The 25,729-nt window shown below is 36.6% G+C and overlaps 1 protein-coding gene across 1 annotated transcript in view; it reads right to left on the reverse strand.

The window, feature by feature from the left end:
- Nucleotides 1–25,729, reverse strand: part of ZFAND3 (zinc finger AN1-type containing 3) — a 132,891-nt gene that overhangs the window by 85,743 nt on the left and 21,419 nt on the right. The window contains exons 2-3 of the mRNA XM_063390869.1: nt 15,387–15,427; nt 13,464–13,490 (exon numbers count right to left, since the gene is read on the reverse strand). Of these exons, the coding sequence (XP_063246939.1) occupies nt 13,464–13,490; nt 15,387–15,427 (68 nt within the window). The remainder of the gene's footprint in view (nt 1–13,463; nt 13,491–15,386; nt 15,428–25,729) is intronic.

Raw genomic sequence — 25,729 nt, forward strand, 5'->3', positions numbered from 1 at the left:
GTTATTGGAAAAGCATTATAATGCCTACTAAAGTCAGAACTCTGAAAAGCTGTTTTCCCTTGTACTGACACACATGGACAAGAGAATCTCCTCTTCCTCAGGAGTTTGCCCTTTTCTCGCTGTGATTTCCACTCATCCTCATCTTCTGCATTCTTCTGATGCTTTGAATGCTCCAAAAGCACTTTTACATACATGAAAGCAAAACTAAATCATACACTGATTTTACATTATAATCTTTTTAGCTGAATTCTACTTCAAGGAAGGTATTTAAACAATTACTTTTAATGTACCAGCAATAAGATTTTTTTCCATTATGTTCCAATTTGAAGACAAGAACAAATCTAGTAACAGAACATCAACATTAATTTAAGAGGAGAAGAAAAATGACTTAATAACACTGCAGAAGGATACCATTCTTCAACAGGTCATGGAGGCATAAAATTTTCAACAAATTCATCCTTGTACCACTGTATATTCCTGCTAATAGGCCAGGGCACAACTGAAAAATTGCCAATACCTTGCTGCACAAACTTACACAGTGGAAAGAGAAGCTAACTTTTATAGTCTCTGTTTCCCTTATCAGCAGTAGAACTGAAGAAAGAAGTGGGAAGCCTCCTACTTGCTTTCCCTTGAGCAAAGGGCAGAAAATGAGTCGCAGTTAACCATGAAATGCAACTCAATATTAAGCATCTATTTAATAAGTGATACTAAATACCACTATAGACATGTTCTAGTGAAGAAAGCTGTGCACCTAGAGAGCCAGAACAGCAGAGAAAAGCCACAATAATAATTTGCTACTAGTTTCATCCAACCAACTGGAATCTGCAAGTACACTCAAAACTCAGGAAACTTTCTCTTCAATAACCCAGCTATGCGTGAGTGTTTTGTAAAGGTGCTATGTCCTTACTAGAATACAGTACCTTGCTGAATGCAATATAAGGCACAATATAAAAGGAAAGAAGTTTCTAGAGTTTTTTAACACAAGGGAGGGGAGAAAAAAAGTAAACACAGTAAATGCTGCGTCACTTTAACTTCTCCACCCATCCAACCCTGAGTCTTTCAGAGAATGGGGAACCAAAGAGAGAAGGAGGTGGCCCAGACATGTCCCAAGCTAACAGGCTTCCACTGAGAGTCTAGAAGCCAAAGCTCCTTTTGGCTAAGCAGAAAGGAAGGCTGGGTAGAAACCAGCAAACAACCCTTGCAGTTAGTTGTTTATACAGGTTCTACAGCTCCTCAGCCTCAAACCTGATGGAGAATACACAACAGAACATGGGATTTCACCATGTGCTCAAGAATACAATCCCACAGTAATTCATGATTTTCCTCAATTTTCAGGGCCTGAACTCCTTTGAGTTTCACTAAGAAAAGAAAATGGAAGAAATAGGTTCTAACCTGGCAGCTCTACAAAGAGTTTTCAGATTTTAAACTTCGAAAATGTTATTCTAATCCTCGATCACAAGGACTCAATTTAATCAAAATGTTTTATTATTTGGTGAACATGTTTAAAGACTGATTTAAAGTCACTGTTCATATTTAATAATGAAATTTAGAACTTCTTTTTGTTAACTAAAAAAACTAAGGGCTGCCTACATGCATTTACAAAATAATTGAGCTTAGTATTTGTCCTGTTTGTTGGACACTTACTATTTTCTAGTTCATTTGTCTATTCATGGTTTAGGAGTACAGGAAACTGGAATTTCATAGAAGGTTCACAAATACAGGAACTTAAAGTTGATTACTTAGTTGAAGTATGAGAAGCCATCTTAAGTGTTTTGTATTTATTTAGAGACACCGCTACTGTTACTAAAAATGGCTGCTTTTATGATAATAAAATACTAGTAAAAATTTCACAGAAATCATCTTCAACTTGAATTTTTTAGGAGTTTTGTGTCATCACATCAACACAATTATCTGCTTAGCTTTTTTTTGGTTTTTTTTTTTTTTTTACTATAAAGTAGCTAGACTTTTATTTGAACACTTTGCTAAGTCTAACTAAAGAACAAACTGTCATAAGAGCATACACGATTTAGTACTTTAATTGCTTTCTGAGGTCTCCTAAATGAAGATACCCTCTCAAGTCCTACTGACAACATCATTCTCAGAAGACTTAAGTGAATGAGCCATGAGTTTCCCTTCATTGTAAGTTAAGGCACAACTAACTTCTCAGGCCCAGGGGCAAGGATGGAGTCACAACTGGTCATTCTATTTTCAGGGAGTTACTACAGCTTGCTGTATGAAAGAGCAAACAGTTTCAAGTTAAAATAATGACTCCTGCTCTCTTGAAAAAGGACATTCTCTACTTCGTTACAGTACATGCAAAAAAGACCACAATAAGTATCTTAAAATCCCTTTCACCAAGGCATGGTCAGCAGTACACAGTGCTGCTCACAATGTCAGATGTTTATGCAGTACTAACTCACAATAAATATCTTATAAATCAAGTGCAAAATAGCTTTCCTTCTGTCAAAAAAGAGCTCAAGTGGGAACAAATACATGAAATCTGACCTTTACTTGAAGAAAAGCTCATTTAGTTACTACCAAGGAAAACTGGTTCTGTTACAAAAGCTTTCAGCACTCTGCATTTCTAAACCTATTAGACGAATATTCCTATATAATTTTTCCTCAACTGAAGTATACCATGACCCTTTCAAAGAAAGGGACAAAAGAAAAAAAAAAAAAGAAGAGAGGAAAAAAAAGAAGATAGGGAAAAAAAACGCACTGGAGAGCTACTGCTACCCACAGCTACCAGATATACTGATTTAGAGAATACTGCCAACAATCTTGATTTTGAATTCAGACATACTCTTTTCTACAATTCATTTGTGCCCAGATTTAAGAGCTCATTTAGGGAAAAAAAAAATTCATATTGGAACACATCCAGTTACCTCCGACTAACTGCAGTCGCATATCAGCTATGGTTTTCATATGCCAAGTATCAAAACAAGTCACTGCTATGTCTATCTTAAATTAAACTTTTACAGTCAAAAGTTTCCAGTTATACAACATTTTTAACTCTGTTGAAATAATAATTATGGACACTAACAGAAGCAGTGCAGAATGAAGAATGTTTGAGCAATTTCTAAACATTAACTTATCTCTGTCAGTTGAGTAGATGTCAACGTTCATTTTATGTGTTTGCATTTTTGGGATTATTTACACCTATCACAATTTTCTCCAGATATTAGTGACTCTCAAGGGAAAAAAAGGAAGCCAGCATTGTCAAACTCTACTTTTCCAATTGCTGCTCAAAGTGTTTCATCAGCAGATGGCAGTTCTGCTGAGAACTTGAAGATAACCTCTGACTTTGCTGAGGCACAGAAAACGTCATGGTGAAAGACTGCATCCACCAACACTGGGATCAACTTTTTATTTCTTCACATGTTGCAGGGCAAGACATGTCAACAGAGAAGAACGAAAGCTTGTCTATGAAGAGCAGTAATGCTATACCAAACACTGCTAGAACACAAAGGTAAATAGCACAGTGTATTTCCTTCTCAGCCTGGAAATGTGCCAGACTGGTATTTACCTCCACAAACATCCTCTAAAGTGTTGAACATTTTGGGGTTTTTTTTCTATTCTGAAGCAAAATACAAGACAGAAGGCAAAACTCCAAAGCCTATAACTTACAGTATTACCCAAAAAAGAAATGAGTCTTTTATTGCTGATTGAGCTCACCACAAACAACTTCCACTGAACACATGTCCGCTTTGAGCAATCCTAAAGCATTTGAGATGTACAAATTTACTTTTGCTCATTTCTAATGCTTACCAACCCCCCCAAGACATCTATTTTCTGCTCATCATTTGTTCTCCACTTATATGGGACCTTTTCCACAGAGCTGGACAGAAATGCCCCCACCTCAAAATACAAAAGCTCCTTTTATAATGGAGCATCATTAAAGAGCTGAAACCTAACAAAAATGTTACCAGTGTTGCTAAACTATTAATGTAGATAAATGTACACAAATACAAAATAAAAGGCTCCAGGGCTCTTCCTTATACATTGGATCATTAACCTTGCACATTTTGAAATTCATCTGTTCACCTATTCAAGTAATAAACAGCTAGGATGTGGGTAACATTAGTAGTTAAGAATATACAAACCAGAGCCTGCTTCCACATTTGTCTGATCAGAACCCTTACTACATAGGAGAGAGAAAAAAATTCTTGCTTTATGTTCTGAAGACTATTACTAGAGCTGCTTTTGCTGCAGCAAGAAAAGAGCAATCTCAGAAGATGGACTCTATAGAAGACTCCAATCAGATTGCTTGTTCAGCTTCAGCACTTGTGATCAACAACAGAGTATTTGGGTCCAAAATGATTGTAATCCAGCAGCTCAGAATCAACATTCCTGATCCATGGTTTCCAAAGACTTTGGCCTAGTAATAGTTAACAGTTCCACATAACTGCATTTATTTATACTAGAAGATTGGGGGTGGCATTACAGGATGGTAAAATCCTACATGGAGCTTGAAAAGTCAAGCAGTCTAAAATAAAGAAGTGCCTGATCTAATCAATTTTTTACACTTGTGATCTGACCTCTTTATTTAATTTTAAATTACTTTCATAATGCATGCAAGTCACAGAACTTCTCTCTTAGAGAACCCTTAACTTCCTTACTGGATAGAATAAAAGACATTCAAAATGTGCAATTGGAATTTTACAGAATACAAAGCAAAGCTCAGCTCCTTTCTGCCCTTGACTTTGTTTTAACCCCAAGGAAGATTCCAAAGAAAAATCAAAGATAACTAAATCCTACCTATTTTCTCTGCTACAGAATTTTGACGTGACATTTGTAATGTATTTATTTTCAGGACTTTCCAAGTTATTCTTAGGTTCACCAAAAGAAGCATTCAATACCTTTGCAGTTCCACAGAGGTAGGGAGGTGTGATGCTTAAAGCATCAAAAATTTTATGTCTTGGGGGAGTGAGATAAAGAAAGGACCCCCATTCCAAGGCTTCTCAAAGTTGATACTCAGTATCTGTGGATGTTTGACATTTGTGCCTAAGATTTTTATCTATGTATAGTGAACGAGAATATCACCACCTCTGACTCACAAAAATGTCAAGATGGTAAATGACTTATTTTCTTGAAGCACTAGGGGGCTAACGAGTTCTTTAAAGAAATTCTCTAAAGAAAATAATTATTCTCTATTCAGTTCAATGTGCAAATGTCATCCCTATAATGTTGCAATTAAGAAGCATACTTTAATATTACTTAATAGTGAGGGGGCCTATTCATTAGAAATACTACCCACCATGGTGCATTCAGAACCCTCAGCATCCTCACAAGACAGAGTTTCTGTTTAAAGGAGAAATTTTCAGCAAACAGAGCTTACCTAGATGATATTTAATGACTTGTGATTTAAACCAGGAGATTAGGCCAATAATCATGTGCTTTCCTGTACTCTGATCCTTTTATCATAATTAAAAGACAGCTACAATGCAAACACACAGACTGGATTAATTATTACAGCACTATAACCTGTCTCATCATTTCCTAAATCTTCAGTGCCAGATTCAGTCAATAGCCTATGCTTGCTTTCTTTATTTCAGGTGACTTTTAAAGAAAGGCCTTATCTGTATCTCCAGCATAAGGTTACACACACACACCTGACCCTCAGAATAGAGAGTCATCTACTTAAAATTAAGGATAAAGACATTCCTGCTGAAAACTGTTTTAAGCTATTTTTAGTTCCTGACTAATAGTTAAGTGATATTTAATCACTTATTTAGTAAGGGATATTTAATGTGATAACAAGGAAGAAGATTCTCTAAAGGGCTACTTTTCTCTCAATGCTTGCAAAATAGTCCAACAGTTTAAATTTTACCTCTTAAAAATTCCATCTCATTCAGTATAAAATCATAAGTTCATTATCTCTGAAGACAACAGTCACTAAACTTCTCATTTAATTAATACGTCATGGAAACTCACTCATAGACTGTTGGGCTTTTTTTAAAAAAAAACAGGAAGTTAGAGTTGTATTGACTAAATCTATATGAGCAGTTTGCCCTCTGGTGACTAACTTTTTGAGAATATTTTGCAATACATATAAGAAGACTGGTATGAATAAAAAATAACTGGCATGTTTGCAGGCTCCATAAGAAAAATCTTTAAAAGTTTTAAAAGAAAGGGTATGTATTAATTGTAGCAGTGCAGTATGATTGCCTTTAAATTAAGAGGAGAAACAAACTGGACAGAAGGTAAAGCATCAAGAAGATGAAGAACAGAAACTCAAGTGCAGAAAAGACACATACAGAAAAGAACTGAAAATCCAAAATTTTGCCTAAGACTTCTGAAGGCTAAGACAAAATAATGGAATAAAAGGTCCTTAACTGCATACATTCCTCAAGAGTATGAAAGGCTAGTCCAAAATTAGGTTGTCCAAAATCAGCAGTACCATCTCTCAGTAACTGATGAGAAACAGAAGTGCAAGACAAAAACCCCATCTTGTCTAGTATGACAAAGAAATCCTCATTGACTGTGAAAAGGAAATCAAGTCAGGATCCTAGCTGCTAGACCACATTTCTTTCATATGAAATGGCTAAAGAACAGAAAAGTAATTAGTTACATTTTGTTCTATTATCCAGATCCCATTTATCCCATACACCTGCTTTCCCTAACAGCTTAAATCACCTTAGCAAACAGCTGTACTTCCCTTACAGCTAGCTGCTCAACAAAAGTTTTCACAAGGGAGGTGTTTCTTGGTCTTGCCTTGCTTGTGTATGCAAGAACTGCTGAAATGTTGTCCGAGGTAACTGCCATGACTGTTCATCTAAATTCTTTCTCACTGTCCTTAGCTAAGACTTGCTGTTGGACAGTAACTACTTCCATTTGGAGATGCTCAAGCATGTAGATGTACAAGTTAATAGCAATGACAGAGGAAAGGAAATGCTGGGAGCAGAACACAAAAAAGAATTGCAAAGTAGAGTTAACTTCCTAAATCATCGCTGTGTCTTGCTTGAACTCACCAGGAAATTTAGTTAGTTTGAAGATCAGTAGAATGCTGGATAATTTCTTCAGTGATCACAAATATTGATCATAAACACACATCTTCCCAGCTACCTCAAAATAGTAACTTCCTCTTGGTCATCTAGCAATAATCATAGTGCTCTAATTAAAGAAATGCTGTTTCTAGACTCCTTCCCTTGTAAAATACCTTCTGAAATCAGCTCTTTCACCATCTGGCACTCCTGTTCTCTCTCAGCCTCGTGTGTAGCAGTACAAGGGGAAAGAAAAAGGTTGCTGCTAGTCCTGTACAATTTTGATGTGGCATTAGCAATTAGAATCCTAGAAAACATGCAGTCAGCTCGACAGATATCCTTATGAATTCCTAAATAGTCTGCAGGCAGCAGTGCCTAATACATCTCTTTTATTTAAAAGACAAACCATGAATCTGCATAATATTTTTTAAAGGAATTAGTTGAATGTTCCTAAAATGCACACTCTGATCTTGCACACTCTTCCGAGCCAGAAAGAGTTAAATATTCTCTTTTTACTCCCCGAAGGCTGCTGGTCCCACGTAGAGGTGCCATGTTTTATTTAAAACATGCTCTCTCTCAGTAACCACTTGTTCTAATTGGCAAGGCAAGGCTGGGTCCCCAAAGCACACAGCTCGTTAGATTCAGTTTGGATTACAAAAACACGATGAAACAAACTGCATCGAAATGTACAAATTAACAGCTCAGGAGTGCACGACACGGACATGGAATTAGATTGTAATATGGAACAAACTCCACAGGGAGGCTAAGGAACAAATCACTAGTGTCTCTATAAACTATAGAATGGTTCCAAATGAGCAAATACACAAAACAGAGCACAGACTTTTCCATAAATCAAGCAAATTGCTAAATTAGAAAAAAAAGAATCACATTCCTTCTTCTATCTTATGCACACATTTAGAAGAGAATGGAGTCATAAAAAAGTTAAATAAATTAAACTCGTGGGTTGCACATCCTCAATAGGTAACTCCACTTTCATGCTGGCAAAGTGCAAACATCATGGCAGTTAAGTCATATTTCTAAACATTTTTTTTACATCAACATAGAACCTATACACAAGAGACTAAATTACAGCTCATGCTTCAACGAGTCATTTGGAAAGGTTACAAGTTAGAATGGGAACAAGATATTAAGAAAAGAGAAAGACAATGGCTTTACCATAAAGAAAAAAAAATACTAGAAAACAAAGCTATGAAAAATTAAAAATAATGTAAGTCTGAGGGAAAAAAGGGATTGAGTGGGGTTTTTTGCTGGTAGATCAATCTATATAATGGGACTGGCAATCCCCTGAGATAAGAAAAAGAAAACACATGGAAAACATCAATGACGTCTTGTCAAGACAGAGCAAAAAATGGAATGAAGACTCTTTAGTAATCTTTTTAAGTAGCCAGTGCTGAGAAATGATCATATTTTTGCTTGAGTGAAATTTAAATTTTTAAGAAATGAGCCCCAGTCTACTAGACTGAATTTTGCAATACACAATCCAACAGGCACTAATATCCTACGGGGTCGTTTGCTGATAGGACTGATTGACTGTAAAACGATAATAGTTATTAATTAAAAGACACTCAATTTTACTAGACTGTGTTGGTGAAAAGACACTTACATGACAAGATAATGCCCCCCAACCTAAAGCAGCCAGAAAGAAGAAAAGAGAAAAAGAAAAATCTGTCCTACTTTAATACACAACACTTGAGTGACAGTTGTGAGAGAAATTCTTTCTTCCACTAACAATTGCACAGAAAATTCATGTGTCTGTCCTCCATCAGTGCTTCCCCCTTCCCACTATTCCATCCAGGGGAAGTTAAAGGAGGATGAAAAAGGACAAAATCATTGAGCACACCAGACCAGCAGCTGAGCCATTGGCCCTGTTGACACCCTCCACTGCACTGCTGTGCACACAGTGCCTCTACACAGCCAGGTCCCAGGAAGGTGAGGGTCGTGCCTTTTCCACAGCGTCTTCCACACCTTCTTATACAATGCACAGCCAAACCATACCAGTATTGACACAAAGCAACACAGGAGCACTGTACTCTGCAGCTCCCATGCCATGACAGTGTCGATATGGACCCCTCAAGTCACGTTTTACTGATTTCACTCAACATGTGATCTGTAACTCCAGCAAGGCTAGAAAACTTCAGGTTATCCCTCTCTCCCAAATTCCCAATTCTTCTGTATATACTGACACCAAGGACGGTACTGTATAAATATGCTGGATTTATTTGGTTGATATTTACTTTTGACAAATGTAAAATGATTAGTTCTAAGCTTAGATCATACAACTGTATCTGAACAAATTAATTTTCTCCTGATTTGTATTTCCTCCAAACCTCTGAGTAAACTAAAAATCCCTTCCTAACCGTTCCACAAAATTTTGCCATGTTTTAATAATCCAAACAGAGCTAGTATTACATTTTTAACTTTTTTTTCATTTTTTAAAGCCAAAGAATGATGCGTACTAACAGAGTAAAAGGAATGATTTGGGTTAGCAGTGCAAATCAAACATATAAATAAGTGAAGCAGTTACTCAATTTTTTTTTAAATTCCATTTCATAGTGACTCTCTCTTTTTCAAGCTTAGCACACATCTCATATTTCAAACTTGCTAATTACACTAAGACATCTTTTTCCTACCAGGTTTACTTATTAGAAATTCTTTGGGTACAGAGTACAAAAAAGAAATTGACTGTATGCCAAACAATATCTATGGTTATATCTGAAATGTTATATTCTTTACTAGAAGGTGCACTAGAAATAAGAAACATTTTTGTTGCCACTGTAGCAGCTATACAATTTTCCAAAGAAATATTTAGCTGTAAGCTTGATTGTGTAACAGAAGTTAAAGATGAAGCTTGACTGCTTTCAAACTCTAACCAATGAGGGCCATTTTTTGTAGCAAGCAGTCCATGTACTTCAAAACACAAAGATGCAAATACAGCAGCAAATCATAACCTATGAAGCAACATATTGAGGCACTGGCTTCTCTATGAGTCAACAAAGAGAACAGCATACTGAAACGTCTTGTGTAGTGGTAAGAAAACTAGTTCCTAGTGATGTTTGCAAATTCCTGGAAACACTTCTTGCTGCTTTTCTATAAAAGTAATAAAACTTGTTGATTCTCATCAGAAATTACAAGTGTATGAAAAATACAAATGTAACAGATATGTATCATTCATTTAGGACTGAAAATTTTATGAACACAATGCTGAATGAAGCATAATTTAGTAATTATCATACAATAGGGTACAGCAAAAAACGCGTAATTTGAACTAGCAACATACAAGATGCACCTGCTGAAAAGGTTTCCAGTAAGCAAAGTGAAAGCCTGACTAAGAATCAAATCAGCAGTTAATTAACAGCAAAATCTGTTTAGGCAGGAATGCTGATTTTTGCCAGCTCATGCTTACAATAGGAGTCATTACTGCCAGACGTGGCAGCAATAACAGACAAGTTCTAAAGAGCTCCCAAGACTTACAAAAACTGAGAGAAAAAGAAATTGTACTATTCAATAAGTCTGAGACACAAAAAACTGCCAATTTTGTGTGCTCCAAAAACTGCATGTTATTTAAGCATGACAAAATAAAGGTCTGCTCAACAAAGGAAGAAGGTTAAGGTATGCAAAAATATGAAGTAACTCTACAGGCAGACATCTGAGTTCAGGCAATAGGTGAATAACCTGACACTTCTAGACTCAGATGATATATAGTATATATTCACATCCATTTTTCTTTTTCACTCCTTATTAGATCTTTTCTATTCAGGAACAGAAAAAATACTAACAAAATTTCAAAATTCTTAATAACCTAGCATACAGTAAAGCATATCTATTGAAAATACAGATGTAGATCTTGCAATACTGACTTTCTGCTAGTATAATGAAGATTAAAAAATTCTAAGTTTTCACTCATCAAGAATCCAGTAATTAAAAAAATGTGTTTTATTTCAACCTAAAAATAAGATCAAACTATGAGGGGAAGCCCCTAAAACTCAGACAATTCTTGGGTTTTACGGCTGAGTTGTTTTTTCAATTTCAGTGACACTGATCTAGTACTTAGCACAACATGAATATAAATATTGCATGGCTGGATTAAGGGATGGATAGCCACCTCTAGAAGTTTCAATTACATGTTCAGACAGAATGCCTATGATTTTGATTCACAAATCCATGAATATTCTAATCATATTTTATCTTCTTCCAGTTTTGCAACTGCATGTCTCCACCAAACCGTCCAGTGCTGCACTTACCTTTAGCTTCACACACTACTGAACAAGCTGAAATCCACTTCCTGTACCTCTCTTTCCATTGCTGATAGGAACATAACACAAATTAAGCCTTCCAGGCTCACAATGAAATGGATTAAGGATAGACTGCATTTTTGGGGGGTGATGTAAGTAGAAAGTGTATTCTTAACATTTTCTCTATTTAAATTTTTGTTCTGACTGTAATAGTTCATTCTGTGACTGTTCCCAGAGGTTCCAATTAAAACTGAATTCTTGAGGTAACAGGTGCTGTTCCCATGAATGCAGAATTCCTGCCTGAAAGATCCTACTTTATCAAGTGGCATTTCAAAAAGTACTCAAACAATGTCCCTACCTGAAGTTGATACTAGAACTTCCATAAACCTAATGGGAGCAAAGATAGGTTAATAAAGAGTACTTTTGAAAATTTTAACTCATCATTGTTCTGTAATTACTCAGAATTCGTAGTTTACTGTATTGAAAGGAGAAAGGCTGCAGCATTGTTGAAAGTTGCGGTGCCACTAAGGGAGATACTCTGGCCATAATTTACATTTTTTACTTACCAGCCTATATTCTAACAACAACAACAACAAAAAAACACACCAAAAAAACCTCCAAACCCCACACCACTTTACTGCATTTGTATTCTAGATGCATGGGAACTCTGAAGCAACTATGTCTTCACTATCCAAAGAGCGTATTTATTTGAAGCACTTCAGTGTGTAGGGTTACACTTGTTCTGTATCTGGAGACTCTGAGGCATTGATAACACATGGTCAGCACCGAATTGGAGTCAGAATGTCATGAAGTACTTTGCAGAAGTACAATTAACTTGAAATTATTTCAGAGAAGCTCTTGAACATTTCAGAGTCTGTTGATTCTACAGGGTTTAAGTAAAATAACTCAGGTATTCTTTACTGGAACAGGCAGATGGTGTGAAGAGGAGGCAAAGACAGCTGAAGAGGGTAGCTAACTTCAAGCTCTTCTACAATATTTATCAACCCTTACGTGCAAGCTAAGAAGTAGTTTGTGGCAAATGAGCAGCAATTTTGTGGTTGTACAGAAGAGCTTAGTAAACTCTCTGGACCTAAATCAAAACACTGGGCAGTTACAGGCAAAAGGCTGCATGTATCTGTGCAGTATGCAGCTCATTCTTGCCACAGAAAACTAAACAACTTCATCTCTGTAATAATTTGTGAGCAGTATTCCCACATGTAAGAAAAAGTACTAAAGATAGTACTTTTAGCCAAAACAAGGAGTGCCAGTCTCCCTGCTGTATTATCTAGCTGCTTTTGCAGTTTGTATCATCTTTGGACAAATGTGAATGAATATTCAGTGAATATATTTTAATAATAAATTTAGAAAACAGAAGCATTTGGTCAAAAAATAAGGCAAACTGATATTATCCTTTGCTCCAATTCTGGGCTAATTAATCTAATGGATGTCAACCCTGACCCCAAGGGATGGTTGTCATGTTTTAGGAATGGTATTCCAGAATTTAGTGTGCCACTGAAACTCCAAACCACAAGCTGCTCTATCACTCCCCCCTCCCCTTGTGGCAAGCTGGAGAGGAGAATTGGAGGCATAAAGGTAAAGATCTGAGATAACAACTATTTGCTGGAAACAGCAATGAAGAAAACGAACATTAACAGTGACAATATTAATAACAAAGACGCACCAGAGAGAGGAGAGTGGTTCACACGCAAAATGCTCAGAACTGGCACTACCCAACCACTCCCTCTGCCAGACTTCCTTGACTGGAAGGCAACTCCTTCTCCCTGGAAGAGTGTCCCTTTCCCCCAACCCTGGCAATGAGGTGAGGTGGTAAAGAATAACCCCGGTCCCAGCCATGCCCCCTGCTGGCTACTGCAGCAATTAACCCTGTCCTGGCAGAATCACAGCAATGGGGAAACCAGGAAATGCAGCAGCTAAGACTTCACGATCATGTATCTACAAACTTGTTGATAATTCATAAAGTCTGAAAAACCTGCTAAGACAGGGAGGATCCATGAATAAACCATACAGCACTGTAAACAGAACGTTTCATCCCTGAAGGACTTGTGGTCCTTCTCTCCTGACATACATAAAAAAGGAATGCTTACACAAATCTACGGGTCTCTCCTGCTGTGTGTCTCCCAAATTAATTTTTTTTTTAAAAAGGAAGACTGGATTCTTCCATCTAGACAAAAAAAGAACAAGAAAAGTAATTTAAAGGGCTACTAACCTTTTTCGTTGTGTGGATTTCTTTTTTCTGAAACAAAAGAAAAAGGAAATGATGGTCAAGAAAAATAATAGTTTGATATTTTACTTCTGCTTCAGCACATTTGAATAAATAATCTGCCATATTAAAAGAGAAAAAAGAGGAACTATTTCTCACATCCTTTCTCTGGAGTGCCTGAAACAGTGAAAAACATCTTTCAACACTTTACCTGCCTAAAAATCTTGCTACCTGTGGTGGTTAAATTTACAGAAACAGGAGTACACATCATTCTACATCAATATGTAGCTAGAAACTCAGTATAGAAAATACGTTAAAAATATTTCAGTAACATCAGGAGAAAAAAAGAAAAAATACAAAAACACTTTTATGTTGAAATGATGACACTGAGAGGTTTTGAGTTATGACCCCAACAGAACGGGTTGTATTGTATTTCAATACAACTAGTTGAAGGAACCATAGTTAAGATCTAAAGAAGATAGAGTAAATTTGTCTTTTTCCACAGTACCTTTATTCCAACCACTAGCAGCGCTTTAAGTTATTGAAACTCTTCCAAGGACTTGTATCATTAAAATAAACAGGCCCTAAGAAACACCTTGAAAATTTAAAAACATAAGCTCTCCCACCTCCATCCCGCCAATCACACAAGGTCTCATCTTATAATTTTAACAGCAGAGAAAAATTAACTTCATCAGAGGTAATGGCATTTCAGAAAAACTGCAGAATAGAAGCCAAGAACTTTTCTTCTTTTTATTATTAAAAATAAACAAAATTACAAATAAAGAAAAAAACCCCAAACCAGTAAAAACCACAAGAAAGATGCTCTGCCTAATGCCTGGTCTGCTGGCTGGGGAGTGTTGGGTACTCTGCTAAACTCAGCAAATGAGGGACGGGCTGTTTTGGTGTCTCAGAATCCTGCATTGCTGAGTACACAAACAAAAGTTATTTACGGTGCTAATATGAACAGAACAGTCCTACTGTGTCAAATCAAAGACTTGCTTGTGACTGTGGTCAGTAGGGAAAGAGTACAAGAAATGACTTATACTTTTCTTCAATATACACTTTCCAGAGACCTATGCCTTTGGAAAACAGCCAGAGAAATACATTTTGCTGAACAACCTGCTAACAATCTTTATTTTCCTTGTGTTTGTTTAATGAAATGATGCTGAATCCAAGATCTGAAATCAAATCAAAATTCATTTTTTGTTTCAAAAATTCTCAAAAAGCTTTAAAGTTAAAAAAAAAATGCTGAACCTTTTAAAATTTTATCTGTTGGCCCAAGGTAGTTAAAAATCATGAGCTATGACAGGACCTTAATTACAATTAAAAGTAAGGTTACAGTACTAAAGAGTATCAAAAAACTAATTCAGAAGGGCAAAGCTAGAAGCTGCTAACAGGAAAAGGTCAATAACAATTCCTAAGATTTTACACAATAGCAATGACCTTATAATAAGAAAATAATATGAAGTAATTACAAGAGCCTACCGATGACTTGCTGATGATTTAATCTTCAAGGGCTGCAAGTTAAAGGAAATGGAACAAAGTGTTCTATACCAACTTTTCCTTTTATTTTTTTTTATCCATTCTATATATCAGAGGTTATTACAAAATAAAACCTACAAAATTCCAAATTACAATTCAGACTTATGTGTTGTGGAAACCACATCATCACAGTATAGGAGCTGTGCTGGCAACTGAGCTCTGAAGTTCAAGGATGTACCTAAATTCCATAAACTCAAGAACAAGGTTTGATGGGTGCACTTACACAAGGGGTTCTTGATTAGCAAATAAAGAAAGCATCAAAGTGAGGAAAATCTGTTTATATGTACACACTGAAGGAAGAGAAACCCATGCACAAATCCTAAGGGAGATGCCAATAATGTGGTTTCAATAATCTAAGGGAAACACAAAACCTTTTACTGCACTTACCAGCAAAGCATTTGGAACAGAGATTCATAGTCTTGCTGGACCTGGGGCAAAAAATAAAAAAAAATAGAGCTAAAAAATTCATTATATTTCTAATCAATACAGGGGAGTTTTTGGGGGAATGAAGCAAGGGTACAGAGAAGGTAAGAACTTAAATGGCTAGGAATCAAAGCTAAAAGTGCCTGGAAGTGGCTGAACTAGAAACAAGAGTATGGAAGGAGACTTTGTACCACAATCTCTTTCCAAAAGTTTCCAAAATATGATTTCTACACATTTACTTCATTTAGAAAATAAACTTACTTTACCATTTAATATATATGTTACACATTCATCATTCAAATCTTTGTATTGCAATGTGATAATAATGATAGACAGGAAGCACCAATATATTCCACTTGAATATCAGACTCCCCTTGGCAACAGCTTTGCAGTCCTAACAAATCTTGAATATAATAAAGCTATGGAGAGATTAAAGTATTGTACTTATAAGGACACAGACAGATGTGCTCTTGGAAGTCTAGCTGGAATGGTTTAAGGATTTATTACATCAAGCTGTTCATTACTACTCTCAGCTGCATGCAGCAGTAATTTAAAATAATCTGGCTGACTTTGCACTGACATGGACTAGGACAGTTCACACGATCCACAAGGGTGGCCCAGCTTTGAGGGCAGCAACCTTAAGCTGAGAGAAAAGCAGCAGGAGAACACCACCAATATCTTAAGCCTCCCAGATGTCTACAAAGTGCATATACAATTATTCCATACGTGTTCAAACCTCAGAAAGTCAGTAGCCAATAAATAAATAAATAAATAAATTTTAAGGTTATAAGACTTCTCTAAGGCTCCCATGAAAATACCCAAAGCAATGTTTCCTCCAGTTTACAAAAAGTTCTTTTCTAGCATCACATCTCCTTTACAAAGTGACCTGGAGAATATTCTCAGAAGTTCTCCGTGTGTTGAAGTATCTTTAGGTAAGAACGAACAGGTTTCTGTGCACACTGCCCAATATTTGATTTGTTCAGCATTCCTGAATCAACTCTGCCTTTATTTACAGGCATTAATGCCATTCTGGGCAAGTCTGAAAGTACCTATTTAACAGGCAAGGTCGTACCAAAACTGTCCATGCCCATAAGACATTTTTAATTCCCCAGGGCATCCTCCAGCTGGAACACATAATTCAGCCAAATTACTTGCACCTTTCTCTCTAGAAAAATGCATATACAGAAACAACTGAGACTACCAAAACTATCTCCAACCAAACAGGAATGGAATTTTGAAAGGAGATCTGTGTCTAACAACATTTAAATTATAAAAAACTACTTGTTACCTTGAGACAAAAAAATTGACATTTTTTTCAAAGCAATTATATCACAAATGAACACATATCAGAATTACAGATTCCCCCTCCCTAAATTTGCACGTGGTTATTTTGAATGACTTTCCAATAATAAAGTAAATCCAGACCTGGTCAATCATATCTTTGTATCAGTCACATCAAAACATTACAGATGCTTTTCAATTCATGCACATATGAAAGCTGGTTTACATCAGGTTCAAAAATTCTATAAGAACACATATCACTGGAGATTTGTGACACAACCATTTGCCAGTTATAGCAAGAGTCAAAGACACATGAAAGCTAGTTTTAAATGCAAACAGTATGTGCACGGGAGAAAAGTTAATTCCCAAGAAAAGAAAAGCAGAACAGCATTTGTAGTCATACAAAAATATCATCAGATTGGTTGATACCCAGAGTTTCAATGTGTTTGTTGACGGTCTGCACAGATTATCTACCTTCAAGAGAACCGCAATTAAAAACAGCAAGGTGAGTCAACACCTACAGCATTAGTGAGCTGCAGTTCAGTACTCACTGCTCATGGGTTAGACCTTCTGGAGCAGCTCAGTATGCCAGCAGGACCTTCTCTGCAAAGCCATTAAACCCCAGGGGCAGCAAAGAAAAAGAAAGGCAAAGTTCAGCTGGTTCACACTGATGACATTGGAACAGGCAATGACAAATGTTTTCAGTGGTATAATCAACCACCTCAGCTGTTAAATACCAGTCCAAAGCCTCATATAATATTTACTTATCAGCACACCAACAATGGAAAACACCAATGCAAACACAACATGGAGCTCTGTGAAAAAGAGAAAAAAGGCTGCCACGTACTTCTAACACACAAAACCCCATGAAATTTTCTCCAAGGACAGCACTATTGGACAAGTGACCTTGTAAGTCAAGTAACACTGTTACAGTTTCAAGGATCACTTTGCCTTCGATCCTTGTATATGCCTTTTCAAGGCATCCAAGTCAGTCTGAAGCTGCTACTATGATAAGAACCTGAACCTTGAGTGGCTTTTTTAATAGTTTCTTTTACACAGTGATTTATGTGAGAGCAGATACACCAATATCACACTAGAACTGAGAAAACAGCAAAGACAGTAACAGCATTAATCAACAATCAGCTTCCTTGTGAAAATGCAGTATTTAATTAGAGGAGAAGTTTTATGAAGAAAATTCGTTATGCAGTTTATATACATCAAATTTACTTGTCTGTCAAATAAAATGTTTGATATCTTTTTGCTACACTACAAATCTCTCCTCTCATTGCTAGGATCTCCTCTTTTCAGCAGACTTAAAATTGAGCAAACCTGCATATTGCTGTTCTCTTATGAAGTACATGTTAACCACATCACCGGTTTAGTTACTTTTCAGTGACTGCAGAATTCACCAGAAGCTCACAGTGCCACGGAGGAACACGAAAATGTAAATTTTTTTTGTCCCCAACAACCTTCTCAAATACATCATACATCTGCAGTATCTGTTATTTCTAGAGACAATTTTATTTGAAACACTCCAAGTTCTGAAATATCAAACAGCCTTGATCACAACACAGCCCTCTGTTTCCACTTCATAGGAAAAGACGGTGTTGGATGACTTTTAGGGAAGGCAATACAATTCCTGTTTCTAGGAACACATACCAAAATCATGACTATAGTGGAGTATAAGGCAGAGCAAAGCTAGAATTGTAAGTTAGTCCTGGCAATGAGAATTGCATGTTTTAGACTGCAAGTCTTTAGGCTGACACCCAACACTTCTACATGCTTCTGATGCAGCTGGCTTGGGATACACTTCTGAATCAGATATCACAAGACCACGGTTTTTAACTGCACATATTATGGTAATTCCTAGATTTCCCTCATAAAATGTCAGCTTCATGCTGAACAGCACCTAATCCACAATTACTCACACCATACATTTTATATGTACAATATCCCTAAAAAGTCATTTTTATACAGATAATTTATAATCTCCACTTGTACATAATTTAAGCTGGTATTCAGAAAGACATTCATATTTATAGATAAATCAAGTCAAATAGAATGGCATTATTGCTGAGGCAGAATATATAGTTAAACCCTCTTCGAGGGTACTTTCATCTGTCAAAAAGAAACCATTTAACTACAGTGTGACACAAAATTATTATGTAGATTGGAAAGCACAAGGTGAAGCAAGCTCAGAAGGTCAAGCGGCAGACTAAGTTAAAGGCAGAGGATACTTCAAGCCCAGAGGCTACAGAATGATTGCAAGCAACAGTTCTCCAGGGCTTGGTCTGAAAGAAGTGAGGGTATTAAAATTGCCTCTGCTGCCAAAGGAAAAAAAAACACTCCCTTAACAACACTGCCATGAAAGCAGCAGCAGTGACACAGGGACTCTGAAAGAGGAAGAAACTTACAGAAATGGGAAATCCTGCAAGTTCTAACACATTTATACTTTAAGCAGGAAATAAATTGCACAGAAGGATAAAAATAAAATGCATATTTGAGGCTCTCCAAACCATCATCCCTTACTTGTGCTGTTATGCCTAGAACTCACCACAGCAAAGGGAACTACTTGAGCCTTCAGACAGACGTGCACACAGACACTACAAGGTCCTCAGAGAGATGCACACCTGCATCTCCAGTTAAAGGTGCATAATGCAAACTGAGAGCTAGCAGTAGGCATCAAACAGCAAGGATCACATACTTCAAATCCTATACGTGCTCATATTGCATGCTACAATTCATATGTAACTAATTATGAAAACTGAAGAGATTGCTTCCCGGATTCCAATTTCTTATGGTACTCCCATCACCTTCTTATGAAGTGTGAAGTGGCCTTATCTGCTCCAAGAAGAGCACTTGATCTTATAAACTTAATTTTATGCTCTATACTATCAATTATTCCTTTTATTCCCTGCCATTTTACAGTATATCATTGCAAGGTACCATCCAAATAAATGCACACTCTACTGTGTCTTCACTGGAAATTTGGTTTTCCTTCCCCCTCTTCCAGTGAATGACTACCAGTACAAAACCACATTCAGAAAATGCAATTGAATTCTATCCCTAAATCTCAGACACAACAGCTGATCAGAATAAACAGAATCAAAAGACAATCTTGCTCTGAAGATTCAAGAACAAGTTACGTGCACAAATTTTGTGCAAAGAGGGTTAAAAAGAAGTATACCAAAATTTGACTGATCTCAAGATACTCAGTATCCAAAAACAAACATCTTCCAAGAAACCTGGATAGGCACACCTAATAAATAATGAAGAATTTGGTAACAGAATACTCCATTTTCCCACAGATGTTCAGGCACTTCATGACTTCCCCATCCCATCTTTATGACAAAAAACAAAAGGAGACCAGAAACACTAAAAACTAATACTAGCTTTACTCTACACAAGTGCCAAATGGCAATACAAAATGCTCAGTTTCACCTGTATAAGCATGCCACCTAGACTTTTTAAGGTAATGGTGAACTAATATTATTAGTGGAGATGCTCACCAATGACAAGAATTGTGCAGCTACCTCAGAGTAAAAATTCTACTACCACATATAGGTATGTATTCTCAATGCTTGAAAAACAATACTAGAATAATCATGATTCTTGAAACTAATTTTTGTTCATCTGTCTTTTGATGATGGAAGATTAAGGATTTTGGAGAAAAAATGCTTTCATGTAGCATATGTGTGTAAGACATTTAATTTTAAAGATATTAAAACCACAAATGCTAATTAAGTATGACTATAAAATCCCAGGTTGTGCATTTTTATTGGAAACAAAGCCTTCCAGCACATCTAGTAATGGTTTGTTATGATTCAGAAGTTGCTATGACTTGGTAGCAGGAAAACCTATCTGCTTTGGTGTCCCTGTAATTGCAGTGGTGATTAAATGCAGCATGTTAAACGCTTCTTGGTCCCCTTCCAGCACAGCAATTACAGTGGGATCACAGTGTCACTACACTACAAATGGATCTCAGCCCCTGAATGATACCTGTCCAACACTGTCAGGAGCCCGATGTTTGAGAAAGATTAACATAGTATGAATCATTTCATTAGTTAAAAATACAAAGATAATCCCTGTATGCTCAGCACATACTATGTTCTGCATTTTGCAACTTGGGATGACTATACACATGTTAAATAAATGCATTTATACTACTGTAGTTAATGATCTGTCACCATTTCCATTAGAAAGCAATTTTCAAAGCCTTAGACCTCTGCTAAGAATTCACTCTGAGCTGAATCCTGGCACACGGCAAAAGCAAAACCATAGCAGACACATTTACTTTCATCCAAATAAATTAGAAGGATTATTTATTATTAAAAGAAAATCGATCCAACTATGTATTTCCCTGACACTTTTGATCATTCATTAGAGCATCTAACGCTTCACCTTGTACAGGAGGGAGGTTAATTAGGCTGTGTTAATAAAATCCTCAGTTGTCCTTTGAAAGTTCTATATATCCTTTACACTGGCTTTTGAAAAAAGCCATTTTACTTTTCTAAATCAGAAGTCACCTCATTGATTTCATATATGGTGCATATTTGACATTTATAGGTCCTCTGTAATTTACAATCTTGTTAAGGAAATATAGGCAAGTTTTGGGGGGAAGTTTAAACAATTATTTGTATTTTTAAACTGAGGTAGTTCAATTATTCTTCATAAATAATGCATGCCAAATTCCTTTCAAATAAAAGAGCAGAAGTGGACCACGGCAAACACATGTGGACCTACAGAGAACTTGGCAATGAGAAACAGACTCTTAAGTGAACTAAGATCAGAAATTAAATATCCCACAAATGCATTCAAAATCTTCTACCTCATCATCTGTTCTATACCTATATGCTCAGAGTTAAGAAATCTAGTTCAATTAGAAAAGTGTTATCAGTAACATTTTTTTTATTATTTCAGTTTCTATAGGGGTTGTGCTTTAAAAACACCAGTATTCTGGTGTTGGACTTCTCATCTAAAGATTTTTAGTAAGCTGCTAAAATGATGCATCAGTCAGTGAGCCACACGTTCTTACCTCAATTTGAAATGAAAGGGAGGGCAAACACTATGAACATTACAGTGTATTAGTGCAATGCCCATCTGGCAGCTTTCCACAAATCAAAAGATATGATGATTAGCTGGATCCTAATTTATTATTTTTTCCAACAGGTAAACTAAAGCATCCTTTTAAAATTGTATGACTGAAAGACTTTTTATGTTTTAAGTCCTTAAGTATTTAAAACATAAAAAGTCCTTCAGTCACCGAAAGACACTGCAGTGCTCAGCTGACAATTAGTCTAGAAACACACAAGTGGTAAGAAGGGAGAATGTGGAAAATACACAATAAAGTAGCTGAGACTTACAAAATACACAAAAACACTGACAGAGTTTTCACTAAAAGCCTTCCCCAACAATTCTTAAAACAAACTGCAAAAGAATCCGGTGCATTTCAACTAGCTAAGACAGGTTGTGAGAGCTTCAATCTGATTCATCTGGGCTTCCAGCTGAACTTAGTGTTGTTGCCCTCAAGTCAAAGCTAAATGGTTCATATTACAATCTCAGCAGCAAATTCATATACCAAACATTCCTCTGATAACTCTTCAAAATCTTTTTCAAGATGCGTAGTCTACTATTCAAAGGACAGTTAAAAGGTTGGAATTTTAAGAGTGGAAGAGGCCTTCAGTGAAGTAGGAATAAAATTTGAAAGTTGTGATCTACCCACCTTCCACCAATTTCTCAAGGACATTATTTGGCTGTATATTGCAGGCAGTAACTAACATTGCCCTATGACAACACAATCATCCTCCTGAGACTTACAATACGAGATTATCTTTTTCTTCAGATCAGACACTCCAATAAATGCTCTGCTGATAAGCACCACTCAAAAATCTATTCCAGTTCTGTTATTCCTTTGACCACAGGATCAGTAAATAGATACTAGATAGTAAAACATTCTTAGAAAAAAAAAGTAGCTGGAAGAAACCTCAAGAAAGACAGTGTTTTGTCCCCGGACTTAAAGGTATGGGTAATTACATATCCAACCTTGCCAGGAAACCCTCCTAAAATACTTCCTGACCTGAACTGCCAGATTTAGCACAGAAAGCAGGAAAATGTTTGCTTCTTGCTGATTTTAAGCCCAGTATGTCTCTTCTCAATGCAAATGCATAGAGAAGCATTACTTTTTTTTAATCGAAGTTCTTTTTCTATAGCATAAGTATACTTAAAAATGCCTGCCATTATGATAGCTTAGAGGGGTTAGAACTTTTGAATTCTTGGTGGAGGGAAAGGGGAACAGCTTTGCAAAGTATTTCCAAGACTGCAGGGTTTATGTCAAGTAACATTTAAAAGGACAAGGTATGTAAACTGGTTTAAAAATGCTGCTGTTGCATTAGTATTAACAAATCCTGCTAACGAAGTCTGGTATAAACACTGTGCCATGTGCGTTCTCTCAAAAGCTAGCAGAACACCACGATTATAAAACAAAGTACTTTGTTGCAGAGCTCTACATTTTGTGTCTAACAAGTCAAGCAAAAAGGAGTTTCAAGTAATGACCATGTCAAACATGGAGAGAGAAAGCACTTGAAGGTGCACTATATGCAAAAGATCTGACAGGATGAGTTAAAATCCCAATTATTATTTTGACTATTCATTTCTATGAGTTAAAAGCATAGGAAGCACAGGTTCAGAAATGAAGCAGCCAAAACCAAGAGAGGAAAGAGTATCCCTTGGAAAAGCAAGAAAGCATTATTATTCTGAGATGGGTAAGGAGCTATGTCTTATTTAATAGGACCTCTCACCTGCCTAGACAACCCCAAAAAGCAGCAATATTTTGTGAATGAGAGATGGACTCCCTTTTGTGGTTCCCTACACCACTTGGTTATCAAATCCTTCTGGAACTGCACACCGTGGTAGAATTGTGGAACTTCTTGAAAAGCAGGTGAAGAATTTTGACAAGGTGCCTGCAATCCTATCTTATTACATTATTCATAAACACATCTGAAAGAAGGTACCAGTATGGAAGTTAGCAGGCATTTTTCCTCCTCCCCATTTACAACAGGCTTCAGTAGTCCCCAAAAGTTTAGCTGGATGTTCACCATGGGAAATTCACTTTCTTCCATCCTAGCATGCCTTATACCCAATTGTACAGTCAAGAAGCAATGGGGCTCTTACTCTGGTCACTGCTGTCTCTTGTACCTGACTACACTCAGACATTTTCAGTTCCCAGGTGTGAAAATGCAGCTATGTCTCATGATCTAGAAAACTAGAGTACTTCAGCTCCTCCTCAGAAATTTGAATTGTATTAAGATTATGCCTACACTAGGAGCAATCTGCCAGGTAATTAAACAAAACATTCCTGGAAGCAGATCTACCTACACTGTCAGAAAACAATTCCACCCTGCTGTTACAATAGCAGAAAAATAAGACAAAGAAAGTAGGAAAAACCCACATAAAATATCACTTTTAAAATTGGAATAAACCACCCATGACTATCTTACTCGTAGCAAAAGCAGGTTTACATGTTAATCTTGGTCACCCCAAAATTTTGGTCCATCTCCTAATATCTCTCAGGTGGACACCTGTCCCTGATTTTGTATCTATCAGGTAATGAAGAGGCTCCCACCCTCAAAAGAACCATCCCAGAGTAAAGAAACAGAGTGTAACTCTCCTGCCATACTGCAGAAATGTTATGAACTAATGTTTCCACCAACACATCACACAAAGTCTTAGCTCAGAACAACTGTTTGGATGTTTAACCTTGAGAAGAGATATCCTCTCATAAGTAACTTTGGAGTTTTCTAACAGTTCAGCACAATTCCAACCAATACAGAATTTCTAACCAGCATAAAACTGCCAATAAATAATTCTTTCACAATGTTTGTGTTAAACATTCAGTTTCTAAAGTGTCTGAAAAAGACAAAACAGGTAAAATTTAGAACAAAGAGTTAAGGAACAAACCAACACAAATGTGTTCGGTAACCACTTCAAAAAGCAAAGCCCTCAAAAAACCCCAAAACACTATAAGCAAGAATTAGGCTGATAATAACAAAGACTTACACAAAGCAAGACATGAATCTGAACACACAAAAAGGTGCCATCTTTTCTTTCCCACATGTGCACGCAGGCACAAACACAGGTAAAGAAATACAACAGCAGCCATACACTAAGCACCATCAGTTCACTGTAACATGACATTTGCTAGGCTGGGACCTACAGCTCCACTGAGAGCTCATAGAAAGCAGCATCCTCTTTTCAGCAGTGTTCAGTACAAAGTTGCCTTTGCAGAAGCTTCTATGACAGAGTGAATGCTGGCCATGGGAACTGTCTTCAGCCCCAAGACCCTTCATGCTCTATGAAACATCCTAAATCAGTCCATTCAAAAACAAATCCCAAAGTGGGGGTGCAGGAAATCTGCACAACTAAGAAATCCAAAATGAAATGGAAGTGCTTGAAAGACAGAGTATTTTTTAGGGGGAAGGGAAACATTATTTTGGTGGGGTTTTTTTGGGGGGGGTTGGTTTTGAGGTTCTCTTAAGCTGTGATTAAAACATTAAACATAAAAGATATTTTAATATCTGAAAATCTCAGCTCCTCCCCTACACCTTCAACATAATTTTCAAGACCTGAGCTCGACCTAGGGAATGCTGCTCAATGCCGTTCTTTTTTTCAAGTAAGGGATTTTCGAAAGTTAATGAGCTAACGATGTGGTGGCGTTCAGCAACTAAACTGCATGTAAATGTTCTTTCACTCAAATCCTATGATTCATGTGCCCAGGAGGAACAGCTGCCTCAATTCTACTTTATCCAGCTATGTTATTTGAAAATCCTTCCCAATTTTCCTTTGGATAGAAAAATGTTTAAAATAAATTTAACTGAGCTAAAGAACTACATATTAAAAATAGATTGTAATAAACATCCTGAGCCCAAATGACTTGAGCCATAATGTCCAGAATCTGTGGTAGATAAACAGGAAACAACTTTAAAATAATGTAATGCACCAGAGTGTATTTGTCTTGCATTTTCCAGCAT

Source organism: Prinia subflava, chromosome 2, assembly GCF_021018805.1.
Source record: "Prinia subflava isolate CZ2003 ecotype Zambia chromosome 2, Cam_Psub_1.2, whole genome shotgun sequence".
In the NCBI taxonomy this organism is placed as follows: Eukaryota; Metazoa; Chordata; class Aves; order Passeriformes; family Cisticolidae; genus Prinia; species Prinia subflava.